General features: G+C 41.5%; 1 protein-coding gene across 22 annotated transcripts in view; it reads right to left on the bottom strand.

Annotated features, from left to right (window-relative positions):
* DST (dystonin) overlaps positions 1–18,887 on the bottom strand; it is a 497,316-nt gene that overhangs the window by 128,396 nt on the left and 350,033 nt on the right. For 15 of the 22 annotated variants that reach the window (XM_022581525.3, XM_089918929.1, XM_089918922.1 and 12 more), the window contains 9 exons: positions 12,397–17,853; positions 12,117–12,266; positions 11,761–11,976; positions 11,438–11,587; positions 9,821–10,054; positions 8,456–8,608; positions 6,147–6,380; positions 5,205–5,471; positions 1,603–2,151 (listed from right to left, as the gene is read on the bottom strand). In XM_022581525.3, coding sequence (XP_022437233.3) covers positions 1,603–2,151; positions 5,205–5,471; positions 6,147–6,380; positions 8,456–8,608; positions 9,821–10,054; positions 11,438–11,587; positions 11,761–11,976; positions 12,117–12,266; positions 12,397–17,853 — 7,410 coding nt within the window. The remainder of the gene's footprint in view (positions 1–1,602; positions 2,152–5,204; positions 5,472–6,146; positions 6,381–8,455; positions 8,609–9,820; positions 10,055–11,437; positions 11,588–11,760; positions 11,977–12,116; positions 12,267–12,396; positions 17,854–18,887) is intronic. The other 7 variants (XM_022581520.3, XM_089918933.1, XM_089918932.1 and 4 more) reach the window with 1 other exon arrangement.

An 18,887-nucleotide genomic window follows, 5' to 3' on the forward strand; every position in this document is an offset into this window, starting at 1 on the left:
AGCCTGGTCAGCTTATATTCTAAACGGGGACATGTTTTCTCAGTTTTGCTTTTTTTAAAACAAAACCCTCTTACTGGTCCACGAGAATAATAAAATTGTAACAGTCTGTTAGCTATTAAGTATTAAAATAATACACAGACCAAATATATGTGTAAAACGAATTCCTTGTGAAGGGAATTATCTGAGAGGAGGCTTCAGTTCTCAAGCTTCAGAGGCTGCAAACAGCAAACCACTCTGTTTAGACTCAAAATATACCCGCCACCTGCTGGGCAAAACAGGTATCACAGAGTTTTACAGCTAGGGCTGCCTGGAAATCACTCCAAATGAACTTAAAAAATAACTTTACGTTCCTAATCTTTAAACATATTTTTCAGAAGTAAAGCAGATGAATAAGACTGAGGGAAGTAGGATGAAAATACTTTATTTTCCCTGCTTCAGTTTTCAGATTTCTTGCTTCTAATTCCCAAACTAAAGAGGACAGAACGAAAACTACACGCACAGATTCCTCATGCCTTAAAATGAAACTACCTTATTGCACAGAAAAGGAAACTATAAATAAAATGAAAAGACAACCTACGGAATTTGCAAACGATGCAACCGGCAAGGGCTTAATTTCCAAAATATACAAACAGCTCATACAACTCAACAACAAAAAACCAAACAACCCAATCAAAAAATGGGAAGGAGAAATATAGACATTTCTCCAAAGACACACAGATGGCCAAGAGGCACATGAAAAGATGCTCAACATCGCTAATTATCAGAGAAATGCAAATCAAAGCTACAATGAGGTATCACCTCACACCGGTCAGAATGGCCATCATCAAAAAGTCTACAAACAATAAATGCTGGAGAGGGCGTGGAGAAAAGGGAACCCTCCTGCACTGTTGGTGGGAATGCAAATTGATACAGCCGCTATGGAGAACAGCATGGAGGGTCCTTAAAAAACTAAAAATAGAGCTACCATATGACCCAGCAATCCCACTACTGGGCATATACCCTGAGAAAACTATAATTCAAAAAGATACGTGCACCCCTGTGTTCACAGCAGAACTATTTACAACAGCCAAGACTTGGAAGCAAACTAACTGTCCACCGACAGATGAATGGATAAAGAAGATGTGGTACATATATACAATGGAATATTGCTTAGGCATAATAATGAACAAAGTAATATCATTTGCAGCAACATGGATGGACCTAGAGATGATCACAGTAAAGTAAGTCAGAAAGAGAAAGACAAATACCATATGGTATCACTTATATATGGAATCTAAAATATGACACGAATGAAGTTATCTAGGAAATAGAAGCAGACTCACAGACATAGAGAACAGACCTGTGGTTGCCAAGGTGGAGTGGGGTGGGGAGAGAAGGATTCAGAGTCTGGGATGAGCAGATGCAAACTATTATATAAGGATGGATAAACAACAAGGTCCTACTGTATAGCACAGGGAACTATAGTCAATATCCTGAGATAAACCATAATAAAAAGAATATGAAAAAGAATATATATGTATAACTGAAACACTCTGCTGTACAGCAGAAATTAACACAACATTGTAAATGGACTGTACTTCAATTTAAAAAAAATGAAATTACCTTCGTGTAGAGGGACCTGAAGCGGTCAGTGGCGCGGTCTAGCCTGCCCTGGACTTCCCTGTGGGTGGCAGAGGTATCCAGGTGGCCCCGCTCAGCCCGGCCGCCTCCCTCTCTCCTGCTGCAAGACTTGGCTGCTTCCAACACTCTGTTCCCAGAGATCGTGATGTACCTCAAGTCTCCTTTGTGCGAAATGACATCTTCCGAGAAGCTCTTCTGCCTCTTCAGTTTGGCCGTCAGACCACCGAGGTCGTCGGCACCTGCTTCCAGGTTCTCCAGCTCTTGTTCTGACTGCTGCAGCCACTGCTCAAACTCGCCGTAGTCGGCGTCGAACTTCTCCAGCTCCTCCTGCAGGGAGTGGGTCAGCCGCATCCTCTTCTCCGATTCGGCCAGCGCGCTTTCATAATGCGCTTTCAGCTCCTTGACGTTCCTCTGCAGCTTCTCCTTTTCTTCCGGGCAGAGGTGGTGGCCCTGCTTCTCCAGCAAGGCCTGGGCCGCCTGGGTGGCCACAAGGACAGCCTGGTGCTGGGCCGCGAGCTCCACATGCTGGGCCTGCGGGAGAGCAGATGAAGCATCATCTGGATGCAGGACCCACAGACCCAGGACCCGCAGGCCTGCTTCCCATCAACCTGTCTAGGGTGCCCGCTGTTTCCCTCTTAATGGTGAGCTTCCTAAAAGCAAAAGCTGCTTTGTGAGCAGCTAATTTTAAAATCTAATTTTAAAATTTCCAATCTTCTCTGGAAAGTACTGTTTTTGAGAAGGTTGGAAAAAATGGAACCAATTTCTGTTCCAGCCTTAAAACAAGCATCTACAATCTGCTCTCATTTTATTCATCCCTTCCTTACGAGCCCCCTTAAGGGACTGTCAATGTCTTTACCTAATTATTGATCAAGGAAGTACAATATTTTTTCTTAGGAAATGATCCTGAAAAGATATTTAATAGGAAAAAAAGAATCTATAATTTGAAACCTATAAAAACACTACGATCATCAGTAAGCAAGAACAACATACATTCGGAGAAGCCCAAAGGAAGTTAAAGGAACACGCATAATAAAGGAGCATCTTGGAGCTACTCAGCTGACTGGGTCTCAGTTTCCTGCATGTGGAAAAAGGGACAATAACCCTACACATCACAGGTTTGCTGAAAGGAGCACAGGAAACCGCACACAGAGAATGCTGCCTGTTGAGCCGGGCACATGTCAGGGATCAAAGTCCACCCTGGAGGCAAGAGCAGAGCGTCTGGCAGGTCACAGGTGTGGGGCAGAAAGGTCACAGGTGTGCACAGCTACCCGCCCTCAGCCCTCAGGGCCTCAGCGGCTAGAGTCCCTTCCTCTCCAGCCATAACCAGCTTCTTCCATCCACCCCAATATGCCATTAAAATGTGGTAAACAGCATAATGGAAAAGAATATAGAAAAGAATGCATATATATGTATAACTGAATGACTTTGCTGGACAGCAGAAGCTAATACAACATTGTAAATCAACTATACTTCAATTAAAAAAAAAAAAGCATAGTAATCCTTTTGGGCCATTTTCCACATTTCTTGTAATGTCTGACATGGAGCCATACAGCCTGATCCCATCACCTCCGAACTCCCTCTCCGACCTGGCCCTCCCCCTTCCCCACACCATACACTCGGCCTCCCACCTCTACCCCACCCCCACCCGCGGGCACATCTGGACCTCTTTCTCCAGCTGTTCTCTTGTTTGGTTCCAGCTCTCCCCTCAGACACCTGCCTGCAACCCCTACCTCCTCTGAGTCTTTGCAGGAATCTCATCCCCCTGTGTGGACCTACTTGGACGAGGCTATTAACCCTGAAAGGTGGTCCCACCCCATCCGCCCACCCGTACCTAACTTGGCAAAAAGTTACCACCTTCCAGCATCCCACAGAATTTGGATATTTACTGCCTGCCCTATTATCGTCACCCCCCAGCAGGCAAGCACCAAGACAGGGAATTTACTTTGCTCACTACCTAAAACAGAGCACTCAGGGGCTGAGAAAATATCATTTTATGCCATCAAGTGAAAAGGGCCAAGAAGCACTGCTGTGGGACAGCTGTTCCCGCAAAGTCTGATCCCAGCCGCCAGCCGACAACAGACTCATCAATCCTTGTCCCCTTGTCTGTGACAGCACCTGACACACAGTGGGCATAGGACAAGTACTTTTGTCTAAATAACTTTTCTCCCGCAGGCTTTTCTCTCTCTTCGGTATCTGAATTATATTCATACACCATCTCCGTGGTCAGACAGATGTATATAATACCTATAAAGTCACCTGACCCATCCCTTCCTTTTACAGATGAGGGGAGACAGGCTGCAGGAGGAGAAGTACTGGGCCCAGGGCACGTAGCACAGAGAGTTAGTACGAGAGCCCTCGTGTCTCCCGAGCCTCTGGGCCATCTCTCCACTTTGCCAGGAGAGCAGGAATTTGTGAAGCACTTTCAGATTCTCATACTCTTAGCAGTGAAAGGTTCAGAAGGCAAACTTCATGCTGTGGCTAAAAACAAGTGTTTCCGGTAAGGCACCTGTATGTCTGGGTCCACCCTGGTATTTTTCACCCCTTTGGTCAAGTTACTAACCTTTCCTGACTCCTTTGTACCTGACTCACAGGTTCCTTTAGGAATTCATTAGATTTTTCATTTTAAGACACAATTACAGTCAGGTTCTGGAATAGCCCCTTGAAATTGTGATGTAATGAATATCCCAGCCCTTCTGGTTTCCTTTCTACTTCCTGTACTAGAAGAGCTTCACAGAGGGCATTCTATTCCCAAGACTCCAAAGACAAAGACTCGGAGGCAAACAACAGAATTGCAAATGTTCCCCAGGCCCAGGCATCTGCCCATCAAAAGCCACACACTGAAATAAAATGATCAACTATGTGACTCTTTAAAAATGGCTTTCAAATGTTCCCTTGGCTCCTGTAGCAGCATTAATGTTAGCCCTAGATTTTTCATGCAGTGAATTTTCACTCCTCTTCTCAGCCACAGCCTTCACCAAAAAGATGATCTGAAGTCTGGAGAGAACTTGAGTAAACTCAGGAGGGCACAGCAAGCCCGGGCTGGAATTTAGCAGAGGGACTGAGCTCACAGCCTAGTTTAAAATCCCAACTCCATTCCTTACTCGAAGTGTAACCTCAGGCAAGACACCTCATTCTGTAAGTTACAGTTTCCCCATCTGTAAAATGAGAATAAGAATAACATTAATAATAATAATTTCATCACCATAATAATGATATTCTCATTTGACAGAGTGGTGGGGAGAACTAAATGAACACAGTAATGAGTCACGATGGGAAGAGCTCTGAAGAGTGCCTGGTCCACTGTCACTGCTTTACGAACATTAGCTATTATTGTTATTTCTATTAATTCCTTACAACTCTGCTTCACGGAGAAGAACACCACATCCAATGATGTATTTCCCACTGTTTTTCACTTGCTTAGAATTCTCACCATAACTTACATGGACATACTGATGACCCTAAAACAAGGACTTTACTCTCAAGGGTCCCTGAGGTTTGAAAAGATAACTCACGTGCTAAGTGCTTCCTGTCTTTACAGACCTGAAAATAGACTTTAACAAGATCATCTGTTTAAAACCACTCACCTTCATCTTCTGGTACTGCTGGTTCAGGTTCTCCTTGGTGGTCGCTACGTGCCCATCAACATCCACATCCAACAGGTTACCATTAACTTCATCCTCTTCTCCCATCACCGACTTGCCGTCACCCTCTTGAATATGAGTCCCGTTCTGTTCAATGACCTGTTTCTGTTCCATCCCTGCCCTTCCTGAGTCTCTGTCAACATTTGCCAACCAGTCTAAAAGGTTTTCGATTTTGGTTTTGCTCTCTTCCAGCTGCTTTACAGCTGCAACCTGGGCAGGAAAGGTCACAATAGACAACCTTGAATGTGGGCCAAGGCAAGAGTGTTAAGACTTTCCAAAAGCAAATACTTAGATCATTGAAAATCAGAGTAGGGAAATTAAACCAGACCCACAATGAAAACTGAACACACTGAAATTAAGCCTTACAGCGACAGGCAGTTACCCTGAAGTTTCCACTGTTCTTAAAAACACATTCCAAAGTTTTAACTGTACTTAATGGACCTCACACATTTCACAAGTAGAAAGCCTGACAATCCCACTTAAATTGTTTTTAAAAGTTTAACAAAGCCTACAATCTATTATGTATAAAATAAATAAGCTACTAAGATATACTGTACAACCCAGGGAAGATAGCCAATATTTTATCATAACTCTAAATGGAGTATAACCTTTAAGAATTATGAATCACTATGTTGTGCACCTGACACATATAATATTGCACATCAACTATACCTCGATAAAATTTTTTTTTTAAAGTTCAACAAAGCCAATTCTTCAAACTTTGTAGTATTTGGTCAATTGCCTACATGAAAACCCAGAATTCTAGTCTCTGGTGCTAATCATCACTTACGACCACCTGATACCACGTAATAAATCAAGGCGCTGTTACACTCATCATTTTCAACAAAGCCGTAGGAACAGGGTACCACATGTTTGAATAAGGACCTTTTCCGTTTCTTCCTTGATTGCTGTCGTCACAACTTTATCCAGCTCTTTTTTCGACTGTTCTGCCTTTAAATTAAGCTGTTCACACTTTATCTTAGCTTCGTTAAGTTTCTGTTCAATCAGAGCCTTATCTTCTTGTGACAGTTTTTCACCACTCTCTTTTAAGAAGTTCTCTGTGTTTTTCACTATTTCTGCCAATGCCTGTGCACTTCCTTGCATATCTTTCTGTAATTCCTTATAACATAAAAGCAAAATAAAATCTTAGTAAATTACTACTTATTTAATTCTTCCACAATTGTAATTCTAAAACAGGGTGGGGGGGGCAGAGAAGAATCTAGCACATACAGGTTGTTAAAGCATATTCAATACTCTGTTAATTTGAGTTGGTTTATTTAAATCACAATATTTAATATAATTTGAAACCTCAGAGAACATTAAAGAAAGGTATGAGATTTGCAAGTTTAACAAATGGATGTGGTTTGTAAAACACTGAAAACAATTAAGTATTTACAAATGTAATCTATACATATTTGCACACACCAGATTTTTTTACATTATGTGAGTACATTTATAAAAGCTTTTAAATACATAGTAATATTATATGTTCTGTTTTTAAACATTTAATTTTAACATATATCTGCTGCTCAGGATAAAAACAAATAGTTCTCAAAGTTATGAGCTAAATTATTCCTAATGTAATTTCTATACTAAGATGATGACTTCTTCTAAATACCAGAGCTCTATAAAATAAAATGTTTGCTTCTTTGCCCTAGCTGCTAGGAAGCTCAGAGTAAGATCTCTCCTCAACAGTTACAGCTTTCCTTCGTCTAGAGTTCTCTATGTAATTTTTCCTCCTTTACACTTTCATTCTCTATAGAGTACTATGTTTAACTCTTCATATTGTTTTTCTCCATAGTTTTATTTTAAGTCTCCCCAAATTTTTCTAGGAAGTATTTGAATTGAAAGAGATACTGTCCAGTTTTCCAAGCACCACTTAGTGAAGAGACTGTCTTTTCCCCATTGCATATTTTTGCCTCCTGTGCTGTAGATTAAGTGACCATAGCTGTGTGAGTTTATCTCTGGGCTATTTATCCTGTTCCATTGATCTCTGTGTCTGTTTTTGTGCCAGTACCATACTGTTTTATTACTATAGCATTGTAGGATGGCTTGAAATCCAGGAGTATGATAACTCTAGCTTTGTTCTTTCTCAAAGTTGCTTTGGCTATTTGGGGTCTTTTGTGGTTCCATATAAATTTTAGGATTATTTGTTCTAGTTCTGTGAAACATGTCATGGGTATTTTGATAGGGATCACAATGAATCTGTAGATTTCTTTGAGTGGTATGCACATTTTAACAATATCAATTCTTCTAATCCACGAATGCTATGTATAGAATACAAAAAATACAAGGATATATTGTACAGCACAGAGAATGAAGCCAATATGTTAGAATAATTTTAAATGGTGTATCATCTATTGTGTTGGCCAAAAAGTTCGTTCTGGTCTTTCCGTAAGATGTTACAGGAAAACCCGAACGAACTTTTCGGCCAACCCAATATTAAATGTTGAATCACTGTGTTGTATATCTGAAACTAATATAATATTGTAAATCAACTATACTTTAAAATAAATAAATATTTTTTAACAAAGAAAGAGACACTCTTTACTGAGCCACTACTATATGACATTAACTGTGCTGGTCACTTTACATAAAGTATCTATTTGAGTCTGACAATAACATGGCAGTGGAAGTTTGAGCAAAGGCAGTGAGGCCCAGAGAGACTAAGGTACAAAGCTGACAATGTGTAGTCTGGGACTGGATGATCTCGTTACAATGAGAATGTTCTTTCTCCTGGCACCAAAATAAAACTTTATCTGTCATTATTGTTTGTTCCTTCAGTGAAAAAAAAAAACAAATTCCAGAGAACAATGAAAGGAATAGGATGGGGCTAAGAGAGAAAAAGAACCCAAACTCATGGCTATGTCTCCTGATTTGCAAGTGAGTTGGGCTTCAACAGATCCAAATTCTAACTCATCACACAAGGTATTTCCACTATCAAATCTCCTTTATATCGCCTCCACTCGATGTCTCACTAAAAAAAAAAAGCCAGGAAAATTACCTGGCTTGTTGGAGCTGGACGTATGACTCTTAGTATAAAGTTTCAAGCTCAGGTCTGGGGGCGTCTTGGGTACACCTTGCCTCCGAAAAGCTAAAATGATGACTACTTTCCAATAACCTGAACTGCTTTCCAAATACTTGTAATCAGTCTTAACATCAACTCAACCCACTAATGCAAAGCTAGATTCTACCTCCTGCTTGGACTGGTACTTCTTTAACTCAGCCGTGCCATCTCCAATCATGAAGGCTTCCTGATGACCAATGAGACGGTTCTCGGTTTGGGTGAGGAGGTCACAGATGCCCTGGAGTTTCTCTCTGTACTCCTGCTGACGCTCCTCCACCATCTGAAGGGAGCAAAAGCAAAGCCTCGTGAATGTGGCCACCAACTCACTACTGTCATAGCTCTTTACGAGAACACATTTTGCAAGTTTCCTCTATGTAAGCTCTCCTAAGTATGCTGTAAACATGATAGCAGTGGGGTACACACTGAGCAAGGTACACAGAAAGTGAGAGCATGTCTCATGTACAAGGAAGGAGATCCCGTTTTGACAGCTCAACAGAACACTGGCCACGCATATGTGTAAGAGATGGAGCTTCTGACCGACAGGAAGAAACATCCCACTTTCTGAAGCTCTTGAAACCTGCGACACACACAATTAATTCTGCAAAAGGATATCAAAACAGAAGTTAGTCGTGATTTGTCTGTTAAAATATTCGACACGTGTAAACAGGTTACCGTGCTGGAGACCATGCTTGTGCTTCCAGAAGTGATCAAAGGAGCCTTGCACGCAATATCTCTCCTTAATCACTGTGGCTAATTCCATCCCCACCTCTGCTCATTATTGCTATTGGATGGACCACCTCAATATAATTCGTTAAATCACCCTAAGAGATTAATTCAGCCATTACTTGCATCTTTTGTTTTCCTTTTATATACATACTAGTTATTTATTCTATAGCCATAGATCATGTTGACTAGGAGCCTGACACATGCCAGGCAAGGTCCTGAGGGTTTTAAATTCTTTCTTTCATCGGTGCCCACAATACTACCGGGCAAGCACTGCTACGATTTCCAATTTCCCAATGAGAAAACTGGTTCAGTGACTTGCCCTGGGTCCCACAGCAAGTGAGTGGTATAAATGGGGTGTAAACTCAGGCAGCCTGGCTCCAGAGCCTGGCCCTACCCTGCCATGCCCACCCACCTCCCAAAGGGAAAAGATACCCTTAACCTTCTCTATCCACATGTTCATCAATTTATCCCCAGAAATTTCTCAATGCATCCACATTTCTTCCTCCTGGAAAAAAAATCAAAACTCTCCTCTGAAAACAGTAGTTTGAGGGAGGTCATGAAAATTAAAAGCAACTAATTATAGCCTTCTTATGGCACACAGTACTTTTATATATTGTAGGATCGCTATATTATACCCTGTTCACTCATTGCCAGTCCAGAAAATCTCTCCTGTCTTCTCTTATCCACAACCCCTGGGGTTTACATTACAGGTTTCACACTGAAGACCTAAATACCAAGAATTCCCACTCCGCAAAGAGAGGCGGACCTTCTGACGATCGAGATCTTGTTCTAGCTGTAACTGAGCCTCTAAATGTTCCACCTGGGTAGTTACTGATTCCTGCACGTCAAGGAAACCCTTCTGAGTTGTATTTAAGAGCCTCAGCAGTTGTCTGCTTTGGGTGGGAGACAGATCTTGTGCATGTTCAGAGATGAAGAACTGCACGTCAAAGGCAGTGGTCTCCAGCTGCGTTTTGGTGTGTCCAAGGTCTTTTAACACATTCTGTGAAAAAAGTAGTATGAGTTACCAACAGCGAGTTAAGCCACAATAGAAAGTTTCTATTAACAATAACATTTATTATAAATATGCTTCTTCTATCAGGGATTCAAGCTTTTATTGACATTTTTTCACAATTCACTGAGTCAAGCCATTCATTCGTACTGAATGGTAGTGATGAAGTTATTTCAATACTATGGTCATTAATACATTAAAAAACAATCCCTCTCAGAATATACTAACCTTGTCTGGCAGAGTTACTTGAAATGTAACTCCGCCAAAAGGTAAAGATCTAACTTGTGTACATTTAGCACATTGAAGGGAAACAACATTAAAATACTGAATGGATAAAGAAGATGTGGCACATATATACAATGGAATATTACTCAGCCATAAAAAGAAATGAAATTGAGTTATTTCTAATGAGGTGGATGGACCTAGAGTCTGTCATACAGAGTGAAGTAAGTCAGGAAGAGAAAGACAAATACCGTATGCTAACACATATATATGGAATCTAAAAAAAAAAACGGTTCTGAAGAACCTAGGGGCAGGACAGAAATAAAGATGCAGATGTAGAGAATGGACTTGAGGACACAGGGAGGGGGAAGGGTAAGCTGGGATGAAGTGAGAGAGTGGCATGGACATATACACACTACCAAATGTAAAATAGATAGCTAGCGGGAAGCAGCCACATAGCACAGGGAGATCAGCTCGGTGCTTTGTGACCACCTAGTGGGGTGGGATAGGGAGGGTGGGAGGGAGACACAAGAGGGAGGAGATATGGGGATATATGTATACATATAGCTGATTCACTTTGTTATAAAGCAGAAACTAACACAACAATGTAAAGCAATTATACTCCAATAAAGATGTTAAAAATATATTCCTTGCTAATATTTATAATATCCATGTAATTGTGGCAGCACATACACGAGACCATGGGAATTTAAAACATAAATCCAGTAGGCCAGAATTTCAGTTTTCTGACTCGCAGGCCAGGAGTGTCACTGCCCGCCATTCATGAGGGATGCTGTTCACATTAAGAACTTGGGGAAGAAAGGCATGACAGAAATGATTAATACCATGAAGCAGCTACAGGACTGAATTAAATGGTTGTCTTTATGTGACTGATACATACATAAATACACAAATACCAACCTCAACATGCAGTGGTAGTAAGAGTTTTATAAAGTCTGCAGGGACCTCATCAGAATGACATCTGTAAGGTTGTGATTATTTTATAGCTGAGTCAACTGTGAACAAACACCTCTTAGAGAAAAAGGAAATAATCCTTTATAGCTTCAGCAAAGTCACATTTTTTCTAAACCTTTGTTACATTCAATCCACAGGTTTTCTGATGTACTTGGTCTTATTGACTTTGACACTTGCCTTGAGAAACTCCAAGCTTTGCTTTACGTGTCCAGTATCTTGAACCATCATGACCTCCACATCCTTCACAGATGTGCTCATCTCTGATATCCAACGTGAGAACAACTGAAGTTTGTGCAGAAATTCTTCATGGGAAACTGCTAGTTTAGACTAGAAAATAAAATTGCATGTTCATTTCTGTCTGTCCCCAAATTTCAAATTCCTACAAATAATGATCCTGTGTTAAGAGCTTAACAGTTTATCATCTTATGACTAAATTTTCAAACCCTCAGTTTTCTCCCAAACACTAGTTCTGACTCAACGTGAGACGGTCTGGTACCTACCATCTCGGAGTCAATAGCCAGCATGATGTGGTTCATTCTTTCCGAAGACAAGGCATGGAGGGAGGAGAAGGCCGTCTGCAGACTCTGGAGGCTTACACTCAGGTCCTCGAGCTGTCCCCTGGGGAAGTCACCTGGCAGAGACTTTAAAAACTCTTCTGCCAGCGTCATGTCTTTTCTTAAAATCACACCAATTGGAGCCAATCCCAATTCAAATGTCTGCAAAAAATATACATCCCAGATATGCCTAGTGAGAAACACAAATATAACTAATATTCAAAATATAAAAATGCTCTTTTTCATTTTCCAAATTAATATCAGCCGACTACCCTCCATAACCGGCAGCAGACAATTCTCACCTCTAGCTGTTGAAGTTGGTTCTTCAAAGCTTCTAGATTGTTATCCAGAGACTCCTGGTTACCTAAGGGAGGCCTCATATCTTGAAGCAAAGCCAAATACTCGCACATCTTTGATCTGTGCTGTAAACACTGCTGTAGCTCATTGGAAAACTAAACACAAATGTGGACATGTTAATTCAATAAGCTTTGTGCAGGTTTGTGCAGGTTTTCAAGCAAATAAAATGTATGGGATTATTCCCAAATGCAAGCTACTTCCTTATAAAATGTAAAGTCTACTTACTTGTTCCATCAAGCTGTCTCCAGAAGCCATGTCTTTTGACCCTGAAATACAATCCGAACGGTTTGGGGATTCAGCGCATAGCTCCTCCAGCCTCCCGCCTCTTGGCAATGCTGATGCACAGGCAGGAGAGTTTTCTGGTCCATTTTCTTTCATATTTTGTAAATTAAGGGAATGGGGTTTTTCTCTCTTGCTGTTATGATCATCAAGAATGTGTGGCTTTTCATCCGTCATCTCAGAAGCTGTAGATGATTTTTGATTCAATTCTCCACCCTGTCCTCCTTTCTCTGAATATCCATCAGCAAGCAGCTTGCAGAAAACATTTTCAAGTTGCAGAGGAAGAACTTCAGATGTCCTACCTCTTTTCTCTAGATCACACTCCATCTGGGTTAATTCTTTCATCAATTCAAATGCTCCCGTAATTTTCTGGCTATACTGATTTTGCTTAAGTATATCGAGAAGCAGCTCAGACTTGAGGTTTGCAGTACAGAGCGGATCCTCTCTGCCCTCTGCTTTTAGTTCTGGCGAGTTATTCATGGGGGAAATACCACAGTCACTGGTTTTAGAGTTGCCAGACACACCAGATGCTTCACTTACCAATGATGATGAGCTAACTCTTTTAATTAAGTTTTGAATTGAAATGTTAGTATCTGCACAGGCTGAAGGTTCTCCAAGCTCTTGAGGATTCATATGACCTTCTTTCAATCTACCTTTTAAGATGTCCTCGACATCTTCAATGGAGACCTGAGATAACTCAGGAATCTGAACCTCGTTTTCCTGGACTCCTGGAGATGAGGCTGGTTCTTTTTGTGCCTGTTGCTCAATTACTCCTTTCTCACTGTTAATTTCTAAGGATGAGCAGTCAGTGTTTAAAGTGTTACTGGAGTTATTTCTTATTCCATCTGCACAGAGTTCTGACTGCACAAAATCCGTATGTTTCCCAAAGCCCTCTGCATCTATAAGAGGGAAGACTGAAGGTGTGCTTTCATCTCCTTCTGGTGTGAACTCAGGAATTTCTGATCCTCCTTCTGAGACACTTTCTTTAGTAGGAAGATCCTTCTGTTGGACCATCTCCTTTGGAGGTAAGTCTTCTTGGGCAAGAGCTGCCTTTTCTTTTACATTATTAACTCCTAATTGCACGTGCTCATTCCTGGGAGGGGAAGCTACTAGAATACAGCTTGGGGTATCTTCATTTGGTTTCAGTATGTCTTTTGCTTTCACATTTTTAGCACAGTGTTTTAAATAAGTAAACAGATCAAGCTCTTTTTCAGGTCCATCGGTGGTTGAATCTTTCTCAATCCTTGTATTCCTTTCAGACAAGGTCATGTCTGAAGTCATGTCATCAGTGATCACTTGGGAAACTGAGGAATCGAATATTTCTTCATGATTCTCAAATTGAACGGGACTTTTGCTAACTATTGTTGGCAGATTCTTTGGTTCATCTTTAAGGGCTACTGTTGCTTTTTTAAGGCTTCCTTCCTGATTATGTCCTTCACTGTGTGTGATGTGTGGGAACGGAAACAGACTATTAACTAAATCAAGACTCTCCCTTGTACTTTTACTGGGCAAAAGTCTGAGACATTTATTATCTTCTACAGGACCTTCTATAAGCACTTCTCCTTTACCTGAACACATTTTATGGACCAATGTTTCATCTTCTATTAGTATATTGTTTTTGTCAGCTCTCCTTTTAATTAGATCTTTTCCATTGCCTTGAGGATCTTGGTCAGTTACAGAGACTCTGGATGACAAATGGCTTTCCTCCGCAGGTTTTACTATTAAACTGGGCTCAGAACAAATGTCTTTATCAGAAGATGAGTCACCCTGAAGTGTCACATTCTCATAATATGGATTTCCACCTTTCACAGAGTCCATAGATTCTGGCCCTTGAATCAACTTAACCCCTGTGTTCTTTAGATCATCCGCTAGCTCAGAAGTTGAACCGACACTAGTATTATGTAAAACACCAACAGGGCTTAAAGCGTTTTCCGATTCAGTGTCTTTCATGACAGACAGCAATTTATCCTTAAGGACCATCTCATGATTCAACAGATCTTTGCTTTTTCGAACAACCTCAGTCGCATATTCTGGAAGGTTACTTCTTTCAGGAACCAAGCTACTTTTACTACTTGATTCTGGCTGCAAAACATTTACACTTTGCTGTTTTTCCAAAGAACTATGATGGTGCTTTTGATCCGGGAGAATAGTTTTATTGCTACTTTGACTTGCATGGCTGTTTCCCGGTTTGGGTGCAGTGGTGACACACACGGGGACATCCACACCCTCAGCCTCGTCCTGGCACATGGGCTTTCCATCCTCACCTCCTGCTCCTTCTTCTTTGGTATCACCACCACCATCGTCATCATCGTCGTCCTGATCATTACTGTCACACTCAGAGTCCCCATAACTTTCTTCATTTTGCACAGAATCTAAACGATCGGGATCAGATTTAAATTCTTGCCCAGTTACATACTCTTCTCTCCCTCTCCAACAGCCAGCATCCTCAGAATTTAATGGAGTCCTGAAGCTCTCTTTTCTTCCTACAATTTCATGGTCAGTCAATGAGTCAGACTCATCACCTTCAAGGTCATCTGTGCTGTCCCGTTCTGATACAATTTCCATCAACCGTCCATTCACCTCATAGGAGGCAACTGAATTTAAGTGGATTCTTTCACCAGAATCGAATTCTGCTTTCTCAGCAACTATGAGAAAATCCTGCAGAGACTGTGCTTCTCCCCTCACACCTAAGCTATCAACCAGTCCCCCTTGGGTCCCCAAAGAATGTTCATCCTCTTTAAAAACATCATAAAAAGCCTCTCCAGGAGGAGCGGCCCAGTCATCTTCCTCTGGCAGCGTGTCATAGTCCTTGGGCTGCAGACAACCATGGTCGTCACCTTCCAGAGGCAGGGAATCATGGTCATCATCTTCAAACAAGGGCGTGTCATAAAAGTCAGCATCGCTGTCTGTATCTGTTTCTGTGTCGCTCTGCTGATCACCCAGCAGTGATGTTTCATAGTCACCAGCACTGGCGCTGACAGCCCCTTCAAATGATGGGGTATGAATGTGAGCCATGTTGATGTGATGACTACCACCCCTCAGGGGCAGGGCACAGGAGGACCCTTCCACCGTGGACTCACTTTGCTCGTCTTCGGGTTCCTGATGAGAAGCAGCAAGCATTTTTTCATCATTCTGATCTTGTACCTGAGGATTACTATAACCAATACTGAAAGATTTTTGTACAGTGTTTTCTCCCTGTAAACTGATGTTGATAGCTGCAATTCCCAGAAACTGGTCTTGAAATTTTTCTCTTATTCTTTGACCCGATAACATGGTTTGGTCACTGAATGGCAATGTAAAGCCTTCACATTTATTTCCATTGTTCTCTGCAGTGTGTACATCATGAAAACTTCCCTGACTGGTCCTCAGTTTATCATGACTTAACAAGGCACTCAGTCTGGGGGAATAGTCCAAGAGACTTGAATCCCTGCTAATATTATCTTCATTCACCGTTTCATTCAAATCACAGATTCTACTAGTTTTTGATTTTACTATAGGACTTATCAAATCACTTGCAAAGTTTTGAAGGTTTTTAGAATGACTACATTCATCTGCATGTTCCTTTGTTTCTATTTGGCTTTGATTTTCACCATTTTCAAGTCTGTTTTCAGAGTCTTGTCTGAGCAGGCTAACTTCAGCAAGTCCAGGCTCTGTTAAATGTGGTATCAAACTAGGAACACACAGGCTGGATGAATCCTTAACTTTATAATCAGTTGCCAGTATATCTGCCACGTTTTCTGACTGGCGAAATTCACTCCTGGTAACGTTAGTTCCCAGTTCCTGAAACTCTTCATCTATGGCATTTTCAGAGGTTCCTTTACGTTTAGGTTCTCTGCAATGACATTTATCAAAACTACCTGGTGTAGCTGTACTTTCACTCGTTTCTTTACTTGCAGCATTATTCAGAAATACACCAGGGAGTCTTATGACATCAAGACATTCCTTTACAGGCGTGTTCTCATCAATTTCTGCACCACAGCCTTCCAGGAGCATCTGAACAGCGTCATTCAAGCCTCCATCGTACAGCAAAAGCCTCTGCCCTGTGTTTGCATCCATATAGCTATTTATCATCAAATAAGACAGGAATAATTTTTTAGTTTGTTCTGAGCTCTGAGTCACCACTGGCTCTTCTCCATCAAAAACATCTTCTTCTTGCCTGTAATCATGGACCATGGATGGCTGGAATTTACAAAAAGAGAGCCATCTTCTGGAATTTTCACAAGCTTCGAAATCTCCCAAATCTGGCATTTTATCGGGCAGCGTTATACTTTTTAAAATCGATGCTGTGTGATTATCTATGATTCCGAGTTGCGTGGCAACGTCCAAACCAATGACTTGAGATGTTTCTGGAATGTAAAGAGCAGCGATTTTCTGCCTGCCATTCAGGATCTTAGACGCCAATTCATTGGTAATCAACTCCTGCTGCAGGGAAGAAGATGTAGGGAATATCTCCCCAGAGTGAGGCCAGATGAGGCCCACGTAGCCTCGCTGAGCCTCGAGGACCAGAAGGGCACTGCTGGACGTTATCAGATCACATTGGACTGCCTCATCAACAGTTAAACGCTTGGCGGGGTTGCATTGGATGATTCCGCCTGTTTCCACCTGGTAGGTGAGGATACTGTTGGCAGTGTCTCTGTCCATCACCCCCTCTGCCACGGCTTCTTCTACAGTCATTCTCTGACCAGACTTGGAATGGATCAGACCTCCTGAAAGCAGCTGCGCACCCAGTAACCTGAACATGGTCTCACGGTCTATGAGGCCTTCATGAGCTGCCCTTAAAATGCTTAAGTTTCTCCCACATTTTAACGTTATCCTGCCTCCTTCTTGTGGCCTCACAGGCAGAAGCCGCACCCCTGTGTTTTCCTGTAAAATACTTCTTTGCATTATATCTATTAAAGACACCTTCTCAGAGGTGGAGGGGTCGATAAGATCTTTACACAGATTCTGCCGTTCCAGGATTTTAGAAAATAAGGCAGAGGAAACCAGGTGCTGCTGGAAAGCCTTCTGCAGTGTCAGCTGTTCTCCTGTGGCCGGAATAACGAGAGAGCCCGTGGAAAGCAGGATCTCAAGAACTCTGATGGCCATGGGTTCTGAGATCACACCTTCAGCCAGAGCATCCAGAACTGGAACCGTGGTGGACGACACAGCAGAAATAATCTCCTTCGTTTCACTGAGTTCTCGGAGTTGGCTAAGAACTTGCTCATCAATAAGGCCATGATTTTGGGCATCTTTGAGGTCAAAGCATGTTCTTAATTCTGGTGAAACAAGCCCAGAAATCATGAGCTGGGTCTCAAGCAATCGGATCCCCGTGTCATAATCAATGAGGCCTCTTAACACGGCCTGAAAGACAGAAAGGACTTCTCCCGTGCCCTGATCAATGGTGCCTGCGATGACTTTATCCAGCTGAAAGGAAAGCATGAAGTCTCAGTCAGTGACACGAGGGTGGGCAGAGCGTCATGAAACTTAGTTTGCATTTTCTTATAAAAAGGACACTTCGACATAAAAATCCTCTACTTACCAAGACGCGGCAAGGCTGTGAGTGTTAAGCAGCTCAAATGCACAAGTGATCTATGTCAGTGATCTATTCGAGAGCACAGGATGTGATAAAGCTTTGAAAACGACATGCATCTGTGAACTGAAAACTTCATATCGTGTACATTAAGAAGGTTAGTGAGGACACAGGAAATGATGAGGGTGAGGAAACAGGACACACACCTAGAAGGCAAACCATGCTCTCTGCAATCGGGTGAGATTAGTCTCCTGACACAAGAGAGAGTTTCAAACCCCATGCTATTGATGTTTACAGCATACAGACTTCTTCACAGATAGCAAAACCCATGAGCCAGGAAAATCGTTACATACCCTCAAAATACGACAAATAGTATGTAAAGTACTCCAGGAAGTGAGGGAATTGAGTATAAAGATAACTTTTTGAATACTGGATTTTGTGTTGAATATGTGTTGTCAAGTTTTAAAAGTTTAAGGATAGGCCAAACTTTAAGCTATTTCTGTTATATTTTAAGAAGATGCTAGAGCATCCTCGCTAAAATATATGGCCCAGTATTTCTCAAAGAAATCTCATGGATATCTCTGAAAATCAGACAAATCCCCTAATACTCCAATGTCACGTTTAGACGTGACTCACAGACTATTTTATACCATCATATTTATATAGTAGAATATCTATCATATCTATATAACATATATCTATATAACAGTAGAGGAATGGCTTTGACAGAGAAGAGTTAGAAAAATGAATGATTCTTTCCTTTTACCATGCAAGGCAGAGATTAAGATGTCACAGAAATTGATGACAGCAAGTGTAAGACTGCATTTAATGAACAACACTGAAATCTCCTAGTGCTTAAATAAACCCCACCCATGTTTCTTCCATGTACACAACTCAAGGTCATTTCTTTGTCACTGACATATATTTC

Source organism: Delphinapterus leucas, chromosome 10 (assembly GCF_059928025.1).
Source record: "Delphinapterus leucas isolate spDelLeu-1000000601 "Yukka" chromosome 10, BTC_Dleu_Yukka2, whole genome shotgun sequence".
Taxonomy (NCBI): domain Eukaryota; kingdom Metazoa; phylum Chordata; class Mammalia; order Artiodactyla; family Monodontidae; genus Delphinapterus; species Delphinapterus leucas.